This window comes from Canis lupus, chromosome 13 (assembly GCF_048164855.1).
Source record: "Canis lupus baileyi chromosome 13, mCanLup2.hap1, whole genome shotgun sequence".
Lineage (NCBI taxonomy): Eukaryota > Metazoa > Chordata > Mammalia > Carnivora > Canidae > Canis > Canis lupus.
The window spans coordinates 10,702,722-10,728,343 of NC_132850.1; the positions used below are offsets into that span (position 1 = coordinate 10,702,722).

Consider the following 25,622-nt stretch of genomic DNA (forward strand, 5'->3'; position numbering starts at 1 on the left):
TCTTAATCACTTCCACTGTTTCACCCATCCTCCCACCCACCTTTCTGGCACCCATCTATTTGATCTCTGTAGTTAAGGGTCTATTTTTTGATTTGTTCCTTTACTTCCCTTTGTTCATTTGTTTTGTTTCTTAAATTCCATATGTGGGTGAATCCTTTTATATTTTTAAACAAGATAAATTATTTTTATACATCATTTTATAATTTATAAAACATAGTATTAAGAGATTGTGTTATTTTTATTGTATAAAAGTAGCATATCTGTTCAGCAAGTCAGCTATGATTAATTGAATTGTGTTCAGTTTTCTAGTATTATGGAAATTTGCTGTAATGAATATCTTAATATTTGTGCACATTTTAAATTATTTAACTTCTAGGAAGTAAAATTGCTGAGTATATTTGCTTTTTTTTTTTTTTTTTTTTTTTTTTTGCATGTGGAATTTTAAGGCTTTTTTAAAAAAATTTTATTCATTTATTTGAAAGAGTGAGCAGAGAGAGACCACCCAGGAACTATGGGGAGGGGCAAAGGAAAAGGGAGAAGCACACTCTCTGCTGAGCAGAAAGCCCAACATGGGGCTCGATCTCAGGACTCAGGATCACAACCTGAGCCAAAGGCAAACGCTTAACCAGTTGAGCCACCCAGGCTTCCTGTAAGGCTTCTTTTTAAGCTTTTGATACTCACTGCAAAATTGTTTTCCAGAAAGTTTATGTCCATGTGTTAGTAGAGTTTTGACACCACAAGGTTGCAGACCAAAGTCTACACTAGAAAAAAGAAGTCACTTCATGCTGAATTCTAGATAAATATAAGATTGTAATATAAAAAAAGAAATCTTGAATTTGACCAGTGTAATGTAAGCCTTTGACGGTAGAGATTTTTGTCAATTTTTTTTGTTGATATCTCTCCGGCACCAAGAATTTGACAGACATGGGCAGCCCTGGTGGCTCAGCGGTTTAGCGTCGCCTTCAGCCAGGGTGTGATCCTGGAGACCTGGGATCAAGTCCCACGTTGGGCTCCCTACATGGAGCCTGCTTCTCCCTCTGCCTGTGTCTCTGCCTCTATCTCATGAATAAATAAATAAAATCTTTAAAAAAAAAAAAATTTTGACAGACACACAGATACCTGTTGAATGAATTAATACTGTTTCTATGTAGAAAAAATTACCATAAAGTTACCATAAATGACCAGAGAACTCTGGTCATTTTCTCTTCCCTTGAGAGATTAATTTGACTCTAAAAAATCTTTTGGGTAAATTCCCATAAGTTGGAAACATATACCATTATTTTCAATGGAATACATATGTGTTTCTGAACCCCCAAATTAACAACTCTTTTGCTAAAACTGTCAAAATCCCATTAAAATTGACACTATTACTGTGATGATGTTATCTATGATAGGATATGACATTCTCGTTTTCTTCATGAATCTCTAATATGGCTGTCTACCCGTATTGAGTGAATTATTTTATAGCTGTTTTTAATTGTATACTTAAGGACATGTCCATAGCCCATATATTTGATACTCAATGTTTCTTTGATTAAACAAAAGGATAGGGACAAAATCAACGAAGGCAGAGCAAATGATGCTCAAGGTTATCTTTTCTGTGAATTTATAAAATCAGGAATACCTTGAGGATGATTGCATGTTTGCTCATTTCAAAGTTTTTAGCTCCCAAGGTCCACAAAATCCAAACAGGTATTCGTATGTGTGAAGAAATCTTTTTTTTTTTTTTTTTTAGATTTTATTTATTCATGAGAGACCGAGAGAGAGAGAGAGAGAGAGAGAGAGAGAGAGAGGCAGAAACCTAACAGAGGAAGAAAGCAGGCTTCCTGCAAGGAGCCCGATGTGAGACTCGATCCCCATCTCTGGAATTATGCCCTCAACTGAAGGCAGACACTCAACCACTGAGCCACCCAGGCATCCCAAGAAATCTTAAGCAGTAGTCATGTTGAATTCTCATGATTTTATTTTATTTTATTTTATTATTATTATTATTTTTTATTTATGATAGTCACAGAGAGAGAGAGAGAGAGAGAGAGGCAGAGACACAGGCAGAGGGAGAAGCAGGCTTCATGCACCGTGAGCCCGATGTGGGATTTGATCCCGGGTCTCCAGGATCGCGCCCTGGGCCAAAGGCAGGCGCCAAACCGCTGCGCCACCCAGGGATCCCCTCATGATTTTATATGACTGAAAAACAAACAAGGCACGCCTGGGTGGCTTGGCAATTGAGTGTCTGCCTTCAGTTCAGGGTGTGGTCCTGGGATCCCGAGATCAAGTCCCATACTGGGCTCCCTGCATGGAGCCTGCTTCTCCCTCTGCCTATGTCTCTACTTCTCTGTCTCTGTGTCTCTCATGAATAAATAAATACAATCTTAAAAAAAAAAAAAAGTTAAAAAGACCAAAAAAAAAACCCAAACCCTAAAACAAACCAACCAACAATCCTCTCCCCCAACCAGAAAAACCCACATTTGGTTATATCTAAATACAAAGAAGGAAAAAAAAAACATTTTATTGGAAAAAAGATTAGGCAAAGGGTATGTTGAATAAATGCTGACCACTTCAGATTTGATGGAATGTGGTATAAAGTTAAACAACTTTACTTATTTCTTATTAAAGAGGTTCTGTACATTTTTGATTTAGGGATTGCTTGTATATCAAAAGATATTTGCATATTATTTCTACTTACAAAAAACCTACCAGATTAAAAGAAGAATGCTACTATATTAATTGGAAAATTAATAAGAATACCAAATCATGAATGTATGACAAATGATAGTGGTAGAATGTTAAGTATTGCTTCTATTATAGTTAGTATGATAGAGGTGCCTGGGTGGCTCAGTCAGTTACGCATCTGCCTTCAGTTCAGGTCATGATTCTGGGGTTCTGCGATTAAGCCCCGAATCTGGCTCCCTGCTCAGTGAGGAGTCTGCTTCTCCCTCTGCCTCTCCTGCTCATGCTTGCTCTCTCTTTCAAATAAGTGAATAAAATCTTGAAAAGAAAGTATGATAAAATTATACATTTATTAAGGAATAAAATGTCTGTGGTTCATTTGCAAAGGACTCATGTAGCATGTATTAAATGCTAGTATTTTTTAATAGGTCAGTAAAATCCAATTCTGTCACACAGGTCACATTGTTTATTAGTATCTTGGATCATTTACGTAAAAAGTTGAGGAAATCAATTTTTACTCTGCTAAGTAAATGAAAATGGAAGCTGCTTTTGCCCTGGTGGCATTTGCTAATTTCAATAAATTTGGACTTGACTTTATCAGTATTTCAGGGCAAGGGCAAGAAATATCAAAGCCCTGGATGTCCACAAAGTGGGATATCTAATAGAAGACCCTCCTTTATAGTAAGCTGGGACTGAAATTGAGAAAATAGATCAGCCATTCAAAGGAATTACAGCCTATTTTCAAAATGCCCGAGTTTTCTGGTGAACTTCAAGCCTTCATTGTGATCTAACACAGTTGAGAACTGGTAGTGTTCTCAGATGCCTGAGAGAAGCAAGCACAAATTCTTTAAAAAGTAAATGCTTCCGTTGATGGATAAATGGATGAAGGAAATGTGAAATACCTATAGATAGAGGTAGACAGTGGAATATTATGAGATATTCCATGGAATATAATGGCTATGAGAAAGAAAGAAATTGTCATTTGCAACTGCTGGGATGAACCTAGAGGACATTAAACTAAGTGAAATAAGCCACACAAGAAAGACAAATATTGTATGATGTCACCTATGTGGAACCAAATAGAAAAATAAAAAATTAAAATTAAATGAGTAAAAAGGAAAAGAAAGAAAAAAATCCACATTCATAGAAACAGAGTAGAATGGTGGTTACCAGAGGCTGGAGAGTGGGGAGATGGGGAGATGATGGTCAAAGGGCACCATCTTCAGTTATAAGATGAATAAGTTCTGAAGATATAATGTTCAGCATGATGAAAATCATCATGTTGTACACTTTAAATATATATAATTGGGAGGGGGGGTGCCTGAGTGGCTCAGTTAGTTAAGTATTTGACTCTTGGTCTCAGCTCAGGTTTGATCTCAGGGTTGTGAGTTTAAGCCCTGCATTGGTGCTAGGTGTGGGACCTACTTTAAAAAAAAAAAGAAAAAAAATATAATTTTGTCAGTTGTACTTGAGGTAAATCTGTGGAGGTGAAAAAAAATACAACCCAAGAAAATGCTTCATCCTAGGCCTTAACATTAGTGCTCCTATAAATAGTTTTTCAAGTAAAATGATCAGCATTCAGTCAAATGTAGGTGGACACACAAAACAAGACATGAGTGAGAACAGAAAACAAAGGGATCCCTGGGTGGTGCAGCGGTTTGGTGCCTGCCTTTGGCCCGGGGGTGCGATCCTGGAGACCCGGGATCGAATCCCACGTCGGGCTCCCTGCATGGAGCCTGCTTCTCCCTCTGCCTGTGTCTCTGCCTCTCTGTCTCTCTCTGTGTGACTATCATGAATAAATAAATAAAATCTTAAAAAAAAAAAAAACACAGACTTTTAATAATGCATTAGAGATTTTAGGCATTGGAATGATTGGAGACAGATTATAAAAATGGTTATACTTTGTTTTTAATGAAATCAGGCATTGGAGCACCTGAGTGGCTTAGTCAGTTGAGCATTGATTTTGGTTTACATCATGATCTTGGGGTCCTGGGATTGAACTCTGCATTGGGCTCCCCGCTCAGCAGGGAATTTGTTTGGATTCTCTCCTGCCTCTCCCCATTCAGACTCTCTTCTAAAATAAATCTTACAAAAAGAAAGAAGGTACAAGTTTGAGTACAGTTGCAAGGAATAGGAAACTATAACGTGAGATTTGGAAAATAAAAAGAACATCTTGAACTGAAATATGATTGAAATTGAAAACTTAATAGCCTGGTTTAAGAAAAGAGTAGATACAGCTGAAGATAAGAGTTAGTAAACTGGAAGATAGGCCAAAAGAAATTTGAAATACAACATAAAGAGGGGACAATACAGAGAAAAGAAAAAGAGGCATAGAGAATAGACCAGAAATGTCCAGTGGAGTCCTAGGAGGGGAAAGAAAAATGGAGAAGACACAGTATTTGAAGGTTGACCGCTGGAAATCTTTCAGAACATCAAGTCCAACGTTAAAGAAACCTAGCAAATTCCAAAAGTGCACATTAAAATAAATCCAAATGTAGGAAAACCTAGTGGTTTTATAGAAAACCAAATATAGAGAATCTTTGCCAGATAAAAAGGGAAAACTCCTTCAAAGGAATATTAGATTGATGACTATTCAGCAATAGTGGAAGGTGTGAGACGTAGGGTATGTCCAGTGGCCTGAAAGAAAATAGCTACCCACCACAAATTCTATACCAAGCAAAAATATCTTTTAAGAATGATTGTAAAATAGACCTCAGACACACAACTGACTGTGCCAGCAGCCAACTTATTGAAGGAAATTCTGAAGAATTTCAAGTAGAAAGAAAATGGTCAGAGATGAAAAAAGAACAATGAAAATCATTTTATGTAATAGAAATGAACATTGATTATTTAAAACAATAATTTGGAAATTCAGAAAGTGCACAGGATTAAAGCAATAATAGCATATTAGTAGTAATATAAAGGAGAAAAGGCATTTTGGGGGGTAAAATATTAGCATTAGACATTGTTAAAAGGATCCATATAATATTTTTTAGGGTAACTTCTAAAAGAACAATTTGAGGGGTATCTGTGTGGTTGGTTGCTCAGTCAATTCAGTGTCTGCATTCAGCTCAGGTTATGATCTTAGGATCCTGGGATTGAGCCTCACATCGGACTCTGCCTTTGGCTCAGGTTGGGATCTTGGGATCCTGGGATTGAGTTCCATATCGGGCTCCCCGCGGGAAGCCTGCTCCTCCCCTGCTTATGTCTGCCTCTCTCTCTCTCCCTGTGTCTCTCATGAATAAATAAATATAAAAGTCTAAAAAAAATTCCAATAAATTTGAAAGGGTTAAAATTATAGAGACTGTTCTGTAACCATAATGGAATGGAATTAGAAATCAGTAACAGCGGATCCCTGGGTGGCTCAGCAGTTCAGCACCTGCCTTTGGCCCAGGGTGTGATCCTGGAGTCCCAGGATTGAGTCCCACATCGGGCTTCCGGCATGGAGCCTGCTTCTCTCTCTGCCTGTCTCTCTCTCTCTCTCTCTCTCTCTCTCTCATATGAATAAATAAATAAAATTCTTTAAAAAATTAGTAACATAAGGAAACTTTGCACACGTGTAGAAATTAAACCATAGACTCTCAAATAATCAGTGGGTCAAAGAAGAAATCACAAAAGAAGTTAAAAAAATACTTAGAGATAATGAAAAGGGAAAAATTCAAAATACAAAAATGTATAGGATGCAACAAAAGCTGTGCACAAAAGGAAATTTATAGCCATAAATACCTCCATTGCTATACACAAGCAATAAAAAATCCAAAAATGAAATTAAGAAAAATTTTCTGTGACAATAATATTCCCAAAATAAAATACTTAGGAATAATTTTAACGAAGTATAAGCATTGCAAGAATACAGGAAAAACATCTCAGCAGAGGGAGAAGCGTTTTTCATGCAGGGAGCCCAATGTGGGACTCAATCCCAGGACTCCAGGATCACACCCTGACCCAAAGGCAGATGTTTAACTGCTGAGCCACCCAGGCATCCCAGTTTCTTAATCAAAAGATAGATGTTCAGTGATGAAAATATTTTTTTTGAATAAAAGCAGAAATGCTGGGTTTGTTTTTTATTTTTCAGATGGGCTCAATTCTTCATCCATCCACTAATGATCAGAGATGCAATTGACCGTGAAGTTGAAGCTGTTGATAGTGGTAAGATAAATAATATCTTTATAAGTAATAGATATAGCTATACTTAACTTACTAATAGCTAAGATAAGTAATAGCTTTATGTCTTACAACTGTTTCTTGCATTGAACTAGATATTTAGCACATTTATCTTTTTTTTCTTTTTTTAAGATTTTATTTATTCATTCATGAGAGACAGAGACATAGGCAGCAAGAGAAGGAGGCTCCTCACAGGGAGCCCGATGCAGGACTCAATGCCGGAATCCTGGAATCACACTCTGAGCCAAAGACAGATGCTCAACTGCTGAGCCACCCAGGCGCCCCCATTTATCATTCTCTATTATTAGATCATTTTATCTTTATATCATAAAGGGCCTAATTGGAATAAATGTGTCATTTATTCCTGAACCTTTATTTATTTATTTTTTAAAGATTTTATTTATTTATTCATGAGAGACAGAGACAGAGGCAGAGGGAGAAACAGGCTCCATGCAGGAAGCCTGATGTGGACTCAGTCCCGGGACTCCAGGATCACGCCCTGGTTCAAAGGCAGGTGCTAAACCACTGAGCTACCCAGGGATCCCCATTCCTGAACCTTTAAATGTCTTATAATTCAGTATAGATTTGAAATAAAAGAATGATAGATTTTTTTTCAGTGTTTGTTTTTTGAGGGTTTTACCATAGTGACTAATCTTTTACAGGATGGTAGCCTAATTCTTAAGGCTGATACTAGATGTTAAAACCTTAAAAGTTCATGTAACTCCTTTTGTATGAAGAGACATTTTCTCTGAGGTTTTAAATACCATTCTGATATTTAAATAGCTTACCTGTTGTTACCTCTGTGTATAGGTGCATGTGGTTTGAATTTTGGTAGTCCTGAAAACAATTATGATATATTTATGGGTGAAGAAACTAAATTCCTGAGTAGGAAATGCATTTAAGTTTGTTTTTTGACAGTTTTCCTTATCTTAAGTTTTAAAGAAGGAAGACTATAAGGAAAACTGTACTTATATAGGGTGAGGCTTCATTATAAAGCTGTGCTGTAGGTATCTCTTAATTACAGAGTTCCAATAAATAGCACCGCCATAGAATAACCCTGCTTGCCTTATTTTAGCATTGGAAACATGTAATACTAGACTTGGGGGGACTTTCAATTCATACAGGCTAGGCTTGATTTGCAACAAACTAAGAGGAAAGTTTCTATACTTGTTTCTTCTCCTTTTGTGGCATTTTCCTCTTTGGCTTAATTCAGTGTTGAGTTGTAATAATGACTTGGTGCATTCATTAAGCTGAGTAAACTGCAGATGGCTAGAGCGAGCCATCTGTCTGGGAGTCAGCAGATTGTGTTTTACTTCTAGAAATTTAACTGGCTGTGGCCCTCAACTTATTTGTAAAAGAGGGCGGGATGGAGTTCCTAGCTCTTCTAGCTCCTTGTAACCAGTGATTTATTTTCTTCATTTTTGTTATTTGCCTACCACAATGTCTCATAGGCCCAGATAAGTATTTGTTGAGTGGATGACAAACCAAAATAACCAAGGAAAACTCTAAAAGCCTTTCCTACTTTTTGAGACCTAGGAACTATTCTCTGTCTTAAATACTTTGAAGTGTATTTTTCTTCATATATTTTCTAGATTGGTTTGAAGTGTTGGTATTTACAAAATTAAACCTTTGATTCAATTTTAAAGTTTAAGAGAGAATATATTATATTTTGAAATATTATGCAGAAATATTTATATATACATATATACATGTGATATATGATATGTGTATACACACAGATGCAATAAGTAGTTTGGTTTAAAATGAACTTAAGCTAAAAGCTTTGTTCTTTTTGTTTTGCTCTGCTCGTTTATTTGTTTTTGATGATAGGAGACCTACTTCCATTTGTGACCTGATACAAAGAACTAATTTTATGTCATTAGTCACTTAGCTTTCTGAACTGAATATGAAGGATTTACTTAGGATCAGGGAGATGGGGGAGCTCTTAAATTGTAACTGGTGTAATAACTTTAGTATTTATTAACCAGTTTTGAAAGCTCAGTAGTCTGATACTGCTTTCTTCTATTCAGTTGTGATAGTCTTTCTTGTATTATTCTTCTCTCAATCACATGTAGTTGCCTGCTTGCTTGGATGGCCCATTCCATGTAAGAGAAGTTGAAGTGAAGTTCAACTTTCTTGGCAGATTCATCTTCTCATTTTCCTTTTTTTTTTTTTTTAATTCCTCTCCACTTATAAAAAAGGTTCTTTCTTTGGTTTTTAATTAAGATTTTATTTATTTATTCATGAGAGACACAGAGAGAGAGAGAGGCAGAGACACAGGCAGAGGAAGAAGCAGGCTCCATCCAGGGAGCCAGACGTGGGACTCAATCCCGGGTCTCCAGGATCATGCCCTGGCCTGAAGGCAGTGCTAAACCACTGAGCCAGCCGGGCTGCCCTGGTTTTTAATTTCTTTTTTTTTTTAAAGAGTTATTTATTTATGATAGAGAGAGAGAGAGGCAGAGACACAGGAGGAGGGAGAAGCAGGCTCCATGCCGGGAGCCTGACGAGGGACTCCGCCCTGGACCACGCCCTGGGCCAAAGGCAGGCGCTAAACCGCTGAGCCACCCAGGGATCCCCCTGGTTTTTAATTTCTTATGATAGTTCTAACTTCATTACTCTATCACTGTGCCCTGCATTGATGATCTATTTTTGTTCTACTCTTTCAAAGGAGTGGTTATACACTTGTATTTATAGCATTTATTTATGCATTACAGATAGGTGTGTTCAGTGTTTTATAGCTTTCTTGAATACATTTGGTAACAGACTCATGTCAGTGGTCACACTGGGTAGGTTTTCAAATAGGATTAGCATATTGCTAAAAGAAGATCATGGAGAAAAAAATTGTTCTTAATGATTAGCTTTTTATTTTAGTGGATAGTTCCTACACAAACGTATAACTTCCTACATGATGTGTCTTAGTGATTGATATTGAGAATATGGCCACAGCCTTTTAAAATCTAATCAAGTAGCAGAATGTGTTTTCTAAGTGTTCAGATATTTATACTCTATTTTTTAAAAAAATATTTTATTTATTTATTCATGAGAGACAGAGAGAGGCAGAGACACAGGCAGAGGGAGAAGCAGGCTTCCATGCAGGAGCCCAGTGCAGGACTTGATTAGGAGGCAGACAGACTCTCAACCGCTGAGCCACCCAGGCATCCCATTTATACTCTATTTTTATCAGTTGTGTGGATATGTCACTTTTTGTGGATATGTTGACATGTCTATTATCTTTCTGGTTCCACTGAAACAAATTACCAGAAACTTAGTGACTCAAAATATCACAAATTTATTTTTTTAAACTTTGAAAGTCAGAAGTCTAAATTATTTCCTTAGGTGCATTCCTTTTGGAGGCTTTAAGAGAGAAGCCTTTTTCACCTTCTAGTTACATTTGTGTCCCTGGGCTATGGCTCCTTTCTCTATCTTAAGAGTCATCAGGGTAGAATCCTCTCTGAACTCTGCTTATGTCCTTACATCTTTTCTCTGACATTGACCCTCTTGCCTTTCTCTTATAAGGACGCTTATGTTTATAATTGGAACCACCCAGATAATCCAGGATAACCTCTCCTTCTCAGGATCTTAATTTAATTTCATACCCTGAAATTCCTTTTACCATGTAAGGTAACCTATTCACAGGTTTTGGGGATTAGGATGTATATATACATCTTCGGGGGCTTTTATTCAACCTACCACACTTAATAATGGAATTTTTTTTTTTTTTTTTGTATTGTAGCCATATCTTCACACTTTTTTTTTTTTTTTTAAATTTTTATTTGTTTATGATAGTCACACAGAGAGAGAGACATAGGCAGAGGGAGAAGCAGAGGGAGAAGCAGGCTCCATGCACCGGGAGCCCGACATGGGATTCGATCCCGGATCTCCGGGATCGCGCCCTGGGCCAAAGGCAAGCACCAAACCGCTGCGCCACCCAGGGATCCCTCTTCACACTTTTTTACAGAATTTTTTAAGAATTTACTTTGTTGAAGCTATGTATATATTTTTTACTGTCTCATTGTTGATTTAGACTTTATAGTCTACAACTAAAGTATTTTGAAAATGTTTACTTCTGTTTCTTCCAATCCTCTCCACTTTTGTTTCCACTCTCTTTACCAAATATAACAGCGATGACCCCTGATCAGTTTTCTTGTCTTTCCTTTTGCTTCCCTTCAACCCATTCTCTACTTTTATAACTAGAATGAACTTACTAAAATCCGAGTCTGATGTCATTCTCTTAACGTCTTGACATTACTCCTGTGATAAGTAATAATAGCTGACCTCTAATTGAGCATGTATTGTACGCATTATTGTGATTATTATTCCTTATTATCTGTATTTGACATGTAATGACATCACAGCTTAGAGAGGTTAGTACTTAACTCAGAGTTCCAGAATCAGTCATTTCCCTAGTTTTTTTCAAAAATTGTTCTTTCCTTATCTCTTCAGTCTGATACCTTGCTTCTTCTGCTTTGATTTTGAACATTGCTCAACCAAAAAGCAACATCTGTTTTTCAGAGGTTCTATAATCTCCTTCTCCTTTAAGATTTTCTCCTTAAAATGTTTTACACACACCCATTTCTCCTGTTCCCTAAAAAACTATTCCCTAGAAAACTCCAGTTTGTCCCTCAGTGCTCAGCTTGAGTCATTCCCCAGAAAGCCTCTTTTTCTAACCACCCCCCCAATAAATTCACCCACACACAAATAAAACAAAATTAGGTAAGGTGACAACCCTTTTTTATTTTCATAATACCCTATGCGTTGTAGCACTTGACCATAGCAAACTAATTTCTATCGCCTCTCAGCTTCTCTGATTAATAAACAGTTCCATTGGCCTCTTTGCTGCCTCTTAATTCAGTAAGATTTTTCTTGTCTTAAAGCCTTTGAATTTATAATTTCCATACCTAGAAGACTTCCCCAAAATTTCTTACGATACCATCCTCACTTTATTTGGGTGTTGCTCACTTGTCACCTCAGAGCTTTCATGCCCACCCTGTTGTCACTCTCCATTCTCTTACACAGATTTTTCTTACCTCACCCACCACTGATACTATGTTTAGAATCAATTTGTTGGCTTATTCATTGTTCATCTCATTCATGTTCATTATTCATCTCCCCTACTAGAATGTAAACTCTTTAAGGGCAGAGCCTGGGTCCCCCCCCCCCCTTTTTTTTTCACATTTCTGCCTCTAGCAACTGATTCAGTAGTACCTACCTCATAGTAGATGTTCAGTAAATAATTGTTGAAGGAATATATCTTATTTAATCCTTATAAAAATCCTATGAACTAAGTCCTAGTCGCTCATTATATAGGTGCAGAAATAGAATCAGGGAAGTTAGAAAATATCCTCAAGGTTGTACAGCTTATCTATGACAGAAGTTGGATTCTAGCCAAGATAATTTCTGACTTTAAAGTAATTGTTCTTAACCATCAATACTTTCTTAGTGACAGTTTTAGAGGAAATTTGAACAATATATATGACAGAGTTCCCAGGTAATAAGGAATTTGATTTAACATTTTATTAGTAGCCCTTGATCAGTAAAATCTTAGACGTAGTATCCTAGAATTGAAACCTTTAAGTCATTATCTTTTTCATTTGAAACTAAGAGAAAACCTCTAGAAAGGTGCCCTGACTGCCCAGAGTTACAGAATATGTTAAGTAGTAGAGCCTGGTCTAGGTAATTTAGTTCCCCACTTCAGTCTTACAGTACACAATTCATAATAATTTTTACTTCCTTACTTTCAGTTCTGTGCAGTTCAGTTCTTGAATTTCCATTAATATAGCAAATACTGTATTTTATTAAAAGTGTTTCTTTAAAACTGACAGAATATCAACTTGCAAGACCTTCTGATGCAAACAGAAAGGAAATGTTGTTTGGAAGCCTTGCAAGACCTGGACATCCTATGGGGAAATTTTTTTGGGGTAAGATACTTCATCTTATTTCATATCTTCTAATTGAAGCAGATTGAAAATATGAAAAGTTGATAAAGAATGGCAGATTATGAAAGCACAGTAGCTAGGTACCTTTTACCTTTTAGGATTAAGTAGACAGCTTTTCAAATAGAAAGTAGTTGAGCATGTATGTGTTTGGTTCTCCAACATTGGATATTATCAAGAACAGCCCTAACATTTTGTCAGGTGATCATCATAACAATGTTGTGAGGTGGGTGTCAATATATCCATTTAAAGGTAAAGAAATAGGCTCAGGGAACTTATTTAATTTACTTAAGTCACACAGTGGTGGATGTGAGATTTGAACCTCTGTTTATATGATTATAAAGTCTGTGCTCTACCCCAACTTGACATTTCCATTTATCAACAGAGATTCAGCAATGATTTTCTCTAATAGTTTTTGAGCTGTGACCAAATTTTGTTTTAACTGGTAAGCTGTTTAAATGATATCTGTTTTTCATAATGGTTTTTTCTTAGTGTTAGGATTCAGTTAGAACCTCATATTAACCCTCTTGACCATAGTGTAGAATCTGGGATGAGTTGATCTAAATAGTACTTCGTTCAAAGGATGATTTGCTTTCCTGTATATTTTTTATAATTATATACATTTTTCTATGACAACCTTGCTTTATATGGTTTATTTTTAAGGATTACATAAATATTAATAAAATAATTTAGAGATAATATCTGAATTGAATACTAAACTAATTATTAAGAAAGGAAGCTTAGGGCATTTACTGTTGTTAAGTTATTGCCAAATGGAGATTAATTCCTTATGTGTTAAAATATACATCAGAATTGTTTCTTGTGAATTTTTATCCTATATTGATGTTATTGTTTTACATTAGTTCTATATTGTTGAGTCACATAGATTATTTCATTAGTTACAGTATATTAGTAGCAGAGTATGCATTTTTGGTGTAGAGACTTTGACAAAGTAAACTTTAAAAATTAATTTCAATATAGCTCAAAGTAAATTTATTTTTTTCTGTGATCTTTATCATCTTTTTTTAATTTATTTTAATTTATTTATTTATTTAATTTTGCAGGAAATGCTGAGACACTCAAACATGAGCCAAAAAGGAATAATATTGATACACATGCTAGATTGAGAGAATTCTGGATGCGTTACTATTCTGCTCATTACATGACTTTGGTGGTTCAATCTAAAGGTAGTGTATTATCTGTTATGGCCCTTAGTTACTTTGAAGTAGTGCTTTCTTAGGCTTTGTTTGCCTTGATCGGTGTCACAGTGTACTATTAATTTCTAAGCACTAAAGAGTGCTTGACCTGAATATGACCTAAAGGAAATCAGGAGGATTCAGAAAAGTCACATAGCAAGTGGCATAGCTTAGGGAAGCACAAAATCATCTGATTCTCAGGCAAATGTGTTTTTTTTTTTTTTTTTTCTTTAAGAGATACAGGCCTTGTCTCTAGGCTAGTCTGTGAGTATCCAAATGTACTAATAGGTCATGAATTGGGTTTTTTAAGTCACATTCATCTGCTTCTGTTATCTTTGGTTTTGCATTTAATCTGTATTGATCATAAACACTGACAGGGCAAAGTGTCTTCTCATCTTTACATAGGGTCCAGTAAAATGGCATGATTAATTGAAATCCATCGTGGTAATGATAGCAAAAATGTCTTAAATGTAAAGTACTGACCAATACTTCTCTTCTCCTTTTATTATCTTCAGTAACTTGTGTTAACTTTTTCTCATTAAAGAAATGGTAGTTTTCTTTACATTTCAATCTCTTTAGTCCAGTTGTCAAACTGTTTCTTTTTGACATATCTTAAATAGTTTGCACATTTATTTTTGAAAAAGTAATGTTTCACCTGATATGACTCTTCCTTTTTATACAATTTTGCATACAATTTTGCTCTCTCAAAAATTAAAGCTGACTTGGCAGTTGAATATAAAACATTTTTGCATTTAGGATCAAGATTAGTCCACTAAAGTTGATTTGAATGTAAAACTATGGATATAGAATGGTAGATTCTTTAGTTCAGACTACAGATGTGCTTCTAGATTCCTTTTACAGCATTTGTTCAAATAAGAAGTTCCATGTTCAGTATAAAATTTATAGTTTTTAATTACTATTTCCAAGTCTGTCACAAACATATATTTTTCTTCAAATATGTATTATTTCCTTTGCATTCGCTTCGTCTGTGATGACAAATATAAGAGCATATTAATGCTTATGGAAAATTTCTAAAATAAGCCCTAGATATTTGATAAGAGAACCTTGTACAGTTTAAATTCAGTTATTTTTAAACTTTAGCATTTATTTTACCATTTAAGAGTTAAATATCTAGGGGTGCCTGGATGGCTCAGTTAAGTGAAGGACTCTTGATCTCAGCTCAGGTCTCAATCTCAGGGTTGTTAGTTCAAGCCCCACATTGGGCTTTAAAAAAAAAAAAAAATATATATATATATATATATATATATGTATATGTGTGTGTATGTATATATATATACATGTATATATATACACATACCTACTTTTATTATAAATATGTTATGTATAATACTTATATATGTAATACAATTAATAAAATAGTGTTTTTAAGTGCATAAAATAAGAGTTAAATATTCTATATAAATGGCATAGAATAAATTCACAGCTTGATTGGTTTATTTGTATCTTGTTGGGACACCTCTTGAAAATTAGTGAAACTTGTGTCTAGTGTAACTAACATATTCAGTGATAGTAATGAGTCAGTGAGGTAAGGGTTAAAGGCTTTCTTTTTGGACTTATATCTGCTTTACTAGAAATTTCAAAAGAATTTTGTTTGAAATAAAAGAATCAAAAGATAGAAATCATATTATATGAAACCTAAGAGGAAGACTTGCAGATTGAAACCTCAGCAAATATAAAATAATGTAAAATAAATGAGTGTAAAAGTACTAATGAGATATGCTGAGAAAGAAGAATCAGTATGGTGTGGGTTAATTGGGAGAAACCTTCCTAGAGGAAATAAGTTTCGGAATGGAGTAGGAGGATGGTTGGTGTATTCTTTTCTCTTGGCCCTCCATACTAGCTTGATGATAAAAACTTCTTTTTTTTTTTAAATGTGTGTGCTTTTTCTAACTTTACTAGCTGAAAATACAAAAGTCATAGCAAAATTATGTGTCTTAAGGTTTTCTAAACTGTTGTTATTTATTTTTTTGTTGTTGTTTTACTGCTTAAGGAGTGGCAAGTGACACCCAAATTACAGTATCCCTGTTTTATACCTAAAGATCAGTGAGAAATTTAATTGCCTTTCTACCTTAAATAACAACATTGCATTTCACTGTCTCCTTCCTGCCCTCCCCACAAGAAACACTGGATACTTTGGAAAAGTGGGTGACTGAAATCTTCTCTCAAATACCAAACAAGTAAGACATTCATTTTCATAAACCACATACTTTTAGAGTTAAAGAGGAATCTTGTATGAGTCCCAGAGGTCTTTTTTTTTTTTTTTTAATGCAGGAGGGGGTTTGTTTTTTAAACAAGTGATTAAATTAAGACCTAAATTGGTTTAGCAAATCACGCAGCTTTTGAGTGGTAAATCTAAGATGAGAACCCAAGTTTCTATAGTTTCTGTAGTTCAATACTTATTAGCTTGTAAACTTATGGTAAACAGTAATTCTGAAGAATTTATGGTTCCTTTTACATTTATTCAGAATTTTTCTCTTACTGTGTAGAGTGTTTGAAACTAGGATATAAAAACAAGTATTATATTGAGAGGCAGAATATATATATATACACACACACACATACACACACACTTGTATCCCCTGCCTCAGAACAAATTGTGTTCTGAAAGTTTGTTTCTTAAGTCAGTTACTTGGGACTTGGAATGCTTTCCCCCTTAAAAGAAATAATCTTTTAGTGATGATTGACTTTCCATATGAACTAAAAAAGTCTATTTCATGTAGTTGAACCAAATTATCTTTTATTAGAAATTGTATATATGGTTCCGGTTTAAAAAGCTGCTGCTTTTTGTCTACCTTTTGCTACATTTGTGTTACAAAGACTAACAAAAAATTAATTCCAAAGCACTTAAAGTTCTTCTTCCTACTTCTAGTAGTTTGTATTTTAATATAATAAATGAAAAAAAGAAATCAGGTTTTTTTCTTGCATCAGGTAAGTTAGATTTTTTTCCAGTTCCTTATTCCAGGACATAACTTATTTTAAATTTATGAAAGAAAAAATATATGTGGAAATGTTAGAATAATTCGTAGTGACAACTGGTTGGTTATTATTAACTTGGCTTTATGTAAATTTCCATTGATAATTAGCAGTACTTTTTGTGTATGGAAAGAAAATGAAAACCATGTCAAAGTGATGGAGTTGTTTTGTTTTCATAAGAAATGAGTATGATTGAAATGTGTTTTACTGTGAAACTGTAGCAGAAAAATCAGAGGTATATTGACTTCTGGGATTCATTAGGTCCTGTCAATCCCTGATAAGCATTTTTAGAAGTTTTCTTAAATAGTATTCACTAATAACTTTGGTTCTTTGATCAGACAGGTTAAAAAGTCTTCTAGGTATTTAATAATAATTCATATTGACTATGTTTTAGAAAAAATAGTGAGCAATATTTCCTCAACCAGATAAGAAGCCTTTAGAAGGAGAGTCCATGTCTTTTAAATACCACAGTGCCAGATACAATGCTTGATACCTAGTAATCATTCCATATATATCTTTGTTGAATTAAATATCTCTAGTATGTTTTCTTTCTGAAATGGCATTATATGGGAGTTGCTGATAGAGGCAGTAAATATTGGGAGGGGAGCCCCCTTCAATTCTGTCTCCTATGAGTTTTAGAGATATTTGAGTTAATGGGACTGAGGTTGAGAATAGGTTAAGCTCAGGATTTGGTGGCTTTGTTGTCATCTACTTGCTTATGCCTAGAATGCTTTTCATCCAAGAGTATGTGGAATAGATTATAAATACCTACCAGTTAGGCATCCCTAAAGATACTGCTTATAAAGGCTTTTGCCAATTAAATTTTAATATATTTGTTTTATTTTCAGTGGGTTACCCAAACCAAACTTTGGCCATTTAACGGATCCATTTGACACACCAGCATTTAACAAACTTTATAGAGGTTCGTGAACCAAAGGTTTAAAACTGTTTGAAATAACTTCAGCGCATTCTATAAAAGTTACTTGAGGCTGCCAATTTTCTTTGAAAATGACAACACAACAAAGTACATCTGGGTTGGAAAAGGAGTAGAAGGACAGAGGAGATCTAATTAGTGACAGACAGCAGGCCAGTACTTAGCAGCGGAGTCTGTTGCCCTGCTGCTACTGGAGTCTGTTTTATGCTTTCTCCCTGTTTTCCCCTTGTTCCCTTTTGGTTTCGGTTTCTTATCTATTTCATTTTATCTGTGCTCCCCTCTTTATTACTTAAAGAGAGAAAAATAAAGGAGGGATAACACTTGGGAAATTATTTCCTTTTACTTCAATTATAAAAACAATTTTTGTTAAATGAAGAAAAATAAAAATGAAGTGTAAAGAAATGAGAAAATCACCCTAAATCTTAGCAGCTAGGGAAGTCATTATGGCAAATTTCCTTTTGAGTTTCTATAGGTATATTTTAATATAGTTGAGATTATAAAGTATATAGATTCTATCTCTCGCTTTTTTCATTTAATACTATATTTGTTTTTTTTTCATTTAATACTATATTTGTAAGAGTTTTCCAATGAGCCATCATATGGTTATGCTCTAATTTACTTAACAATTTGCCCATAGTGTATAGTGCAGAAATATTCTTAATTCAACTTTTCTCTTTGTTCTTTTTATCATGGCAGATTTTTTCTTTTTCCCGGTTGCCTAGGTATCCCCTCCTCTTCTTCCTTACCCCATGGCCAGTCTCTGTCCTCTTCCCTTTTGATCAGTGACTGTTTTGTGAGACCCTTTATCTGCTGCCGTCTCCGTTCTACCTAAGTTGACTCTTCCAGAGACCACTTATTTTCAGTTGTATTCTTTCTGTCTTTATATTCTCTCTTCATAGAATCCTAGAATAATAGCACTGGGAAGACTCTTAGAATTACTTTAGCCTAACCCTTACCATACCATAAGAAAACATATACAGAAAGATTTAAATGCAATGATTTTCCTCAAGGTCATATAAACACATACAGCAAGATAGAGGTAGGACTAGATTTCTGCCATGGGTCTCCTGACTCCTAGTCCTGTATCCTTTCTTGCAAGAAGGGATCCTTCTTAGGAGCATTTCATATTTTCATAGTTCTCTTATTTATTTCCTTTATGTGTGAAATCAAACTAAAAAGAAATTTATAAAAATTGCGTTATTCAAATTGGAAAATTGGCAACTTGAAATAATAATTTCATTGTATTTAACCTTCCCCTATTTATTGGAGGATTAAATATATTGAATTAAAAATTTCGTGTAGCATAATACAAATTATGGAGAAACACTTATATCTGTTTTTCTGAAAAATGTTTTTGTTTAGTTGTTCCAATCAGAAAAATTCATGCTCTGACCATCACATGGGCACTTCCTCCTCAACAGCAACATTACAGGTAAGAGTTCAGGACAAATTTTTAAAGCATACTGAATGGTTTACATTTGAAGGTTCTTATGTGATAAACTGGGACTTTTAATGGAGTTTTCAAGCCTTGCTATATATTTTAATATCTTCTTAGGTACAAAAAGTAGAGTTTTCTTATGGCTAGTTGCCTTATCTGAGTCTTTGATATTAAGTATCTTTGTGTGAATGTAACTTCTGTAATTATTTTCTGTAGTATTTTGAATACAAAAATATATTAGCTTATGATTTGTCAATAGTGACCATTTAGTTTGGGCTTGTCAAAAGTCAAGGGTAAATAATTTTAAGCCTGGAATATGACTATAGCCTAAATCTCAAGGACCTATGCCTTTGAAGTGGTAATGAGTTAGGGAAGAGTTATACAGATTAGGAAAACATTTTCCCAGCATATTCATACAGTTATCTTATATGAGCAGTATAGCATGGGCCAAGAAGTTCTTTAAAGATAAGGATTGGTCCATGCTGACTTGACTGATTAAAAAAATTTCTGATGAAAAACAAATGTTAATGAACTGATAAAAATTTACCTTATTTTTTAAAAACCATTACCAACAAAACAAAACCATGAGGATAAACACACAAGCAGAAGGAAATGAATGTTGCCTAAGCTCAGTAAAAATTTTTAGTCATCCTATCAAGGTAACAAGAATGATAGACCTCTAGTGAGAAAGCAGAGAACATGTGTATTATCTACTTGCTTTGGTGCAAGGATAAATAGGAAAAAGCAATATACATTGATTGTGTAGTTACAGTAGAGTGTCCCCAAAAGTGTTAAAATTATTATATACATATTTAAAAGTTTATTTTGTTTAACTTTTTATTGTTAAAATAATACGTTTGTAAAATATTAATAGGACAAAGGAGTATTAAGTAAAAAGTAAAGCTGTGCTTTCAATTTTTGTTTCCTGAAAAATAGGCCCAACATTAATAGTTTTTTATATATCCTTCAGATGTTAAAACAGTGACTTTAAAACATATCTTTTTTTATGGAAATGAAATTATATATATTCTTCTTCCTTTTTTGGGGAATGCTTATTTTTCTAATTAACAAAAACTTGTTTATCCTCTGATTACCAGGGAAGTTCATTGTAGAAATCCTGAAAATTACTGAAAAGCAGGAAACAGTCATTCATGATTGTGTTTTCCAAAGAATGTTAAAATTTCTGTATGTTTCCATCTAGTTATTTTTTATGGACTATTTATTTGTTTTAATGTGTCCTTCATCATGAATCATTTGAAATCTCTAATTATGGGAATTAGCCTTTTTGGGGAACCTTTTTATTCCCCCACAAAGAAGCAAATGTTTATCCCTACAGAGTAACCAAATACAAAACAATTAGTTTTTTTTTTTTTCAAAACAATTAGTTTTGTTCAGATGCAGATGTTATGTAATCTTCAGCATTCATTCTTTAACTAATTTACTTCTTCTACCTCAGTTTTAAGATAAATATAATTCAAATTCAATATTTTGAAACAATGTTGTGTGGGCCTTGGGGATTGCTTAATGTAGTTGAGATCATAATGCTGTATCTTGAACTTTTAAGAGTTTATTGAATTCTGTAAACTAATTTTAATATTAAATAATGCTTAGATTTCCTAACTTTATCTTTCTACATATTTTTGTTTTGGTAGGAATACATTTCTGAATTTATAGTAGATAAATTTTCCAGTGGGAAAATACAATTTAAATAATATATATGCAACTACTCAAACTCTTAAAGTGTGTTATTATATAATGCAGCATTTTTCACCTGTTACAGTTATATTACATTGTCATGAAAACTCCATGAGTAAGTAGTTGGGCAAGTGAAGAGAAAAAGAAAAATACAATGAGGTTAAGTCTGTTGCTCAAGATCATGCATTTACTTAAAGAAAAACTAGGGCAGCCCTGGTGGCGCAGTGGTTTGGCGCCGCCTGTAGCCCAGGGTGTGATCCTGGAGACCCTGGATCGAGTCCCACATCGGGCTCTCTCTGTATGATGCCTGCTTCTCCTCTGCCTCTCTCTCTCTGTCTCTATGAATAAATAAATGAAATCTTTAAAAAAAAAAAATAAAGAAAAACTAAAACTATAAGCTAGATTTCCTGACCCATAAAGCAACACATTTCATTTTACTACAGAGCCTGATGCAATACTGAAAGCTTTTCCAGACACTGAGGTATCATTCTCTGTATTAGGTTCTAAAATGATGAAGAATCTATATTATTTCCATTTTGGGTGAAACAAAAATGAAAGATTTTTACCATAAAAAGAATCATTTGGAATGATTATACTCATTCAGTGATTTCAGATAAAGAAGTTAAATTGTACCATGTTTTCTGTCTTTACTTGCTATTATCAAATTAATAATAATTTCATGTTTATATAACATTTATAATAAGTTTGTAATCATATTCATAAATATCATAACTTTTGAAGTAAGAATTCCTGTTCTACCTTAATTATTTTTATTTTCGACCGTAAAAAAAATTTTTTTTTTTTAAAGGGTGAAGCCACTTCATTATATCTCTTGGCTGGTTGGTCATGAAGGCAAAGGCAGCATTCTTTCTTACCTTAGAAAAAAGCAAGTATTTAATTAATAAGTAATTTCAGTGTATCAATCTCTGAAAAATAATAGACAGCATTCTATAACCTGTTGTTTTATCTGCCAAACGCCTAGAATCAAATCTAATGTTTAATTATAGTCACTTTATCACCAAAATTAATTAGTCTTATTGTATATGTGCATTTCCTTAAAAGCCACCTTTTAGCACCTATTGGAAGTTGTTGTACACAAAATTTTAAAAATCATAAGTAAATGGATTCCAGAATTATGTGAAAGGTTAGCTGTAATCAAGAATTTAGATTGGAATAGTAAAGAAGTCAATTAGACTTTCCCAACCCAGAAGGTGGACTTTAATGAAAACTACTTTGGGCAGAGAAATCATAACAAATAGTGGGACTGTAGATGTCATATGCGGCTGTGTTAGCAGAATGTCTTCTAATGCATTTTAGCACTTGGTTTAGTTGCCTAGTCAAATCATAGAAAGATAGCTTTATATCAGGACCAGTAGTTAAAGAACTTCCTTGTTTGAATTTTCTATACACTAATTCAAGAATGGAAAGGAAGATGAGAAATTTAAATACTTTAAAGCACCAATAGGACTACAACACTCAAAGCTAAAAGACCAGGGTTATTACAAAAGAATAAACAAATGGTATTAGTTACATATATGCCTTACATAATTGTAATACACTTAGATGTGTACACTCTTTATACCTTACTGGACTTTATTATAATTTCACATTCTTCACTTTGCCTTCCTCCCTTATTTTTAGGTTTTCGGGATTATTCTAGTCAGGAAAAGATAGCCTCATTGCTTTTTTCTTAGACAGTCTATAGAGGTTAGCTGTTCATCTCAAAGAGCTCATTCGACATCCTAAGTAGGGATACATGTGAAGTATTGTAAGCTGCTTCTGGGAGGGAGGTTCAAGAGGGATGAATGAAATGCCTCCCAGCAACCATAATTTTAATATTTTGTGCTGTTCTCTTCAACAGAAATTACTGTCTTCATAAAATTATTAATGCTTTACTGTGTTGTAATAATTAAACATACAAATTAATGTTTCCATTAAACATATAAATATTGTTGTTATTTCCTTCTGGTGATTCTTGCATGCACTGCAATTATTTGGGAGGCCTTGTACTTTAAAAATTTGTACTTCTAAACTTACTTTTGGAAAGCATGTTTGCCCCTGCACTTCCCAAATTTTACATAGAAAGGCTATCTATTTTGTTAATTTGAAGTATTTGTAGACTGTTAATCTCAAGATGTTGATTGGATTCATTTTTGTCCTAACAATAGATGCTGGGCTCTTGCGCTATTTGGTGGAAATGGTGAGACAGGATTTGAGCAAAATTCTACTTACTCAGTATTCAGCATTTCAATTACATTGACTGACGAGGGTTATGAGCATTTCTATGAGGTAAATAATTAAAATGGAGTTTCAAAATACAGATATTATCTTATGCAAAAGCATAATCAGGTGTTTTGTTTTCAGGTTGCTCATACTGTCTTCCAGTATTTGAAAATGCTGCAGAAGCTAGGCCCAGAAAAAAGGTAATATGTACATATTAGAATTAGGGTAGGAATCAATCCTAGTATGTTTTAGCCTTTAGGCTGCCAAAAAAGACATGCTTTAGTCCTACCATGATGGTTTTCCAGGCATTTCCTGCTTAAAGTGCCTTCACTGGCTCCATATCCTGATTGTTCTACATGTGAATACTGCATAGGAGATGTGAAACATTAGGGTTTACACTTATGTGGCCATTCTGTTTCTTTTCTTCCTGCTGAGGATTCTAATAACAAATTTAAATATATTTTTTACTTATAATTTTCTTCTTTCACAGAATTTTTGAAGAGATTCAGAAAATTGAGGATAATGAATTTCATTACCAAGAACAGGTACTGGAAGTCAAATTCTTTTTGAATGTTATCTGTGACCAAGTTGAAACTGGTGTGGACATTATTCCTCTTTTTGGAAGTGTCACTGGAGTTTTAATTCTGCCACTCTCTGTCATGTGAGTCCCAAGATGGCCTTGAGGTTATCTGAAAATTAACTCTTGTGTTTTTAAGTATGTGTGTGGGGTAACAGTGAGAGGATTAGGCAGACTGACACGGATCAGTCATTTTACCTATGTAGTCATCCATCTGTCCTTTTGATGAACATTCATGGAGAACTTGCTATGGTACTTGATATTGGGGAATTGTAATGTTATAAAGACATCTTGCAGGCTAATTTCTGTAGTGATTACTACATGAAGTATTAGAAATGGTGGGCTTCAGGATTTCAGGGTGAGGAGAGCGGTTGCCTTGATCAGAATAGAATCAGGGAAGGCTCCATGGGTGTGGTAGATTTGAATTGAGTACAGCATAGAAAAATGAATAAGGTTGGGATACATTGTAAGCAATGGGAAAAATGTAAGTAAGGAACTTTGGGTAATCGTGGAAAAGTAAATGGTCCTATGTGTCTTTGAAAGGAAGGTATTATATAAGGCTGAAATGTAAGGAGTTTGAAGCAGGGTTTCTTTAAAACCCTTTCTGCTTCTTGGATCCCTTTGGAAATCTTTTGAATCCTGTGGACCCCTCCTCAGAATAGTATTTCATTCCTTCAACTTTTTAACCTCTCAGGAAAATTGTCTTAATGGTACAGTAATCAGTGTTTATCTCTCACCTAGATTCACCAGTTAATAGTTTTCCATATTTTCTTTCCTCTCTTTCCTTATATATGTATGTGCATGTATGTATCTTTTTCCTAAAACATTTGAGATTTAATTACAGACATGATACTTGTCACACTCAAGAAATTACATTGAAACAATATTGTTAAATATTATACAAACCAGGGCGCCTGGTTCAGTCAGTTAAGCTTCCAATTCTTGATCTCGGCTCAGATCTTGATTTCATAGTCATTAGTTCAAGCCCTGCCATGGGCTCCACGCTGGGTGTGGAGCCTACTTTAAAAAAAAAAAAAAAAAAAAAAATTTTATATATATATATATATATATATATATTACACAATTCATAAAATAGTGTTTCTGAGTGCATGAAATAAAATACAGCAGTTTATGAAGGAATATTGCAATAAAGTACTCAAAATAGTAAAAAAAATAGTACTATGTCTCTTCAATAACATATTAACAAGGGCTAGCAGTAGGTCTAACAATTATTTTGGTTTAAAGTAACGGTGAGTGTGAGATATCTGCAACAACTATATTGTGATTCTTTTTTATTTTTAAATTTTTTTAAAAGATTTTATTTATTTATTCATGAAAGACACAGAGCACGAGAGAAAGAGGCAGAGACACAGGCAGAGGAAGAAGCAGGCTCCATGCAGGGAGCCAGACGTGTGGGACTCGATTCTGGGTCTCCAGGATCACAACTTGGGCTGAAGGCGGCACTAAACCGCTGAGCCACCCGGGCTGCCCCTCTGATTCTTTTTTAAAAAGATTTTATTTATTTACTTGAGAGGAAGCATGAGTCCAATGGGAAGGGAGGGACAGAGGGAGAGGGTGAAACAGACTCCCCATTGAGCTTGTTGCAGGGCTCCATCCCAGGACCCTGAGTTCATGACCTGAGCTTAAAGGCAGATGCTTAATCAACTGAGCCACCCATACACAACATCCCATTCTTTCCCTGCCGTAGTTCTGACCCATTTGTTGTGATTTTTTTATTGGTTAGTCATAGATGCTGATAATCAAGTGTGGTTTGTGCCTATATTCATAATAGAATGAAAAT

The 25,622-nt window shown here is 34.5% G+C and overlaps 1 protein-coding gene across 4 annotated transcripts in view; it reads left to right on the plus strand.

Annotated features, from left to right (window-relative positions):
- NRDC (nardilysin convertase) overlaps positions 1–25,622 on the plus strand; it is a 90,583-nt gene that overhangs the window by 43,000 nt on the left and 21,961 nt on the right. For all 4 annotated transcript variants that reach the window (XM_072772098.1, XM_072772100.1, XM_072772101.1 and 1 more), the window contains 10 exons: positions 6,743–6,816; positions 12,654–12,749; positions 13,829–13,951; positions 16,101–16,158; positions 17,803–17,876; positions 19,251–19,320; positions 21,830–21,907; positions 23,190–23,310; positions 23,386–23,444; positions 23,735–23,789. In XM_072772098.1, coding sequence (XP_072628199.1) covers positions 6,743–6,816; positions 12,654–12,749; positions 13,829–13,951; positions 16,101–16,158; positions 17,803–17,876; positions 19,251–19,320; positions 21,830–21,907; positions 23,190–23,310; positions 23,386–23,444; positions 23,735–23,789 — 808 coding nt within the window. The remainder of the gene's footprint in view (positions 1–6,742; positions 6,817–12,653; positions 12,750–13,828; positions 13,952–16,100; positions 16,159–17,802; positions 17,877–19,250; positions 19,321–21,829; positions 21,908–23,189; positions 23,311–23,385; positions 23,445–23,734; positions 23,790–25,622) is intronic.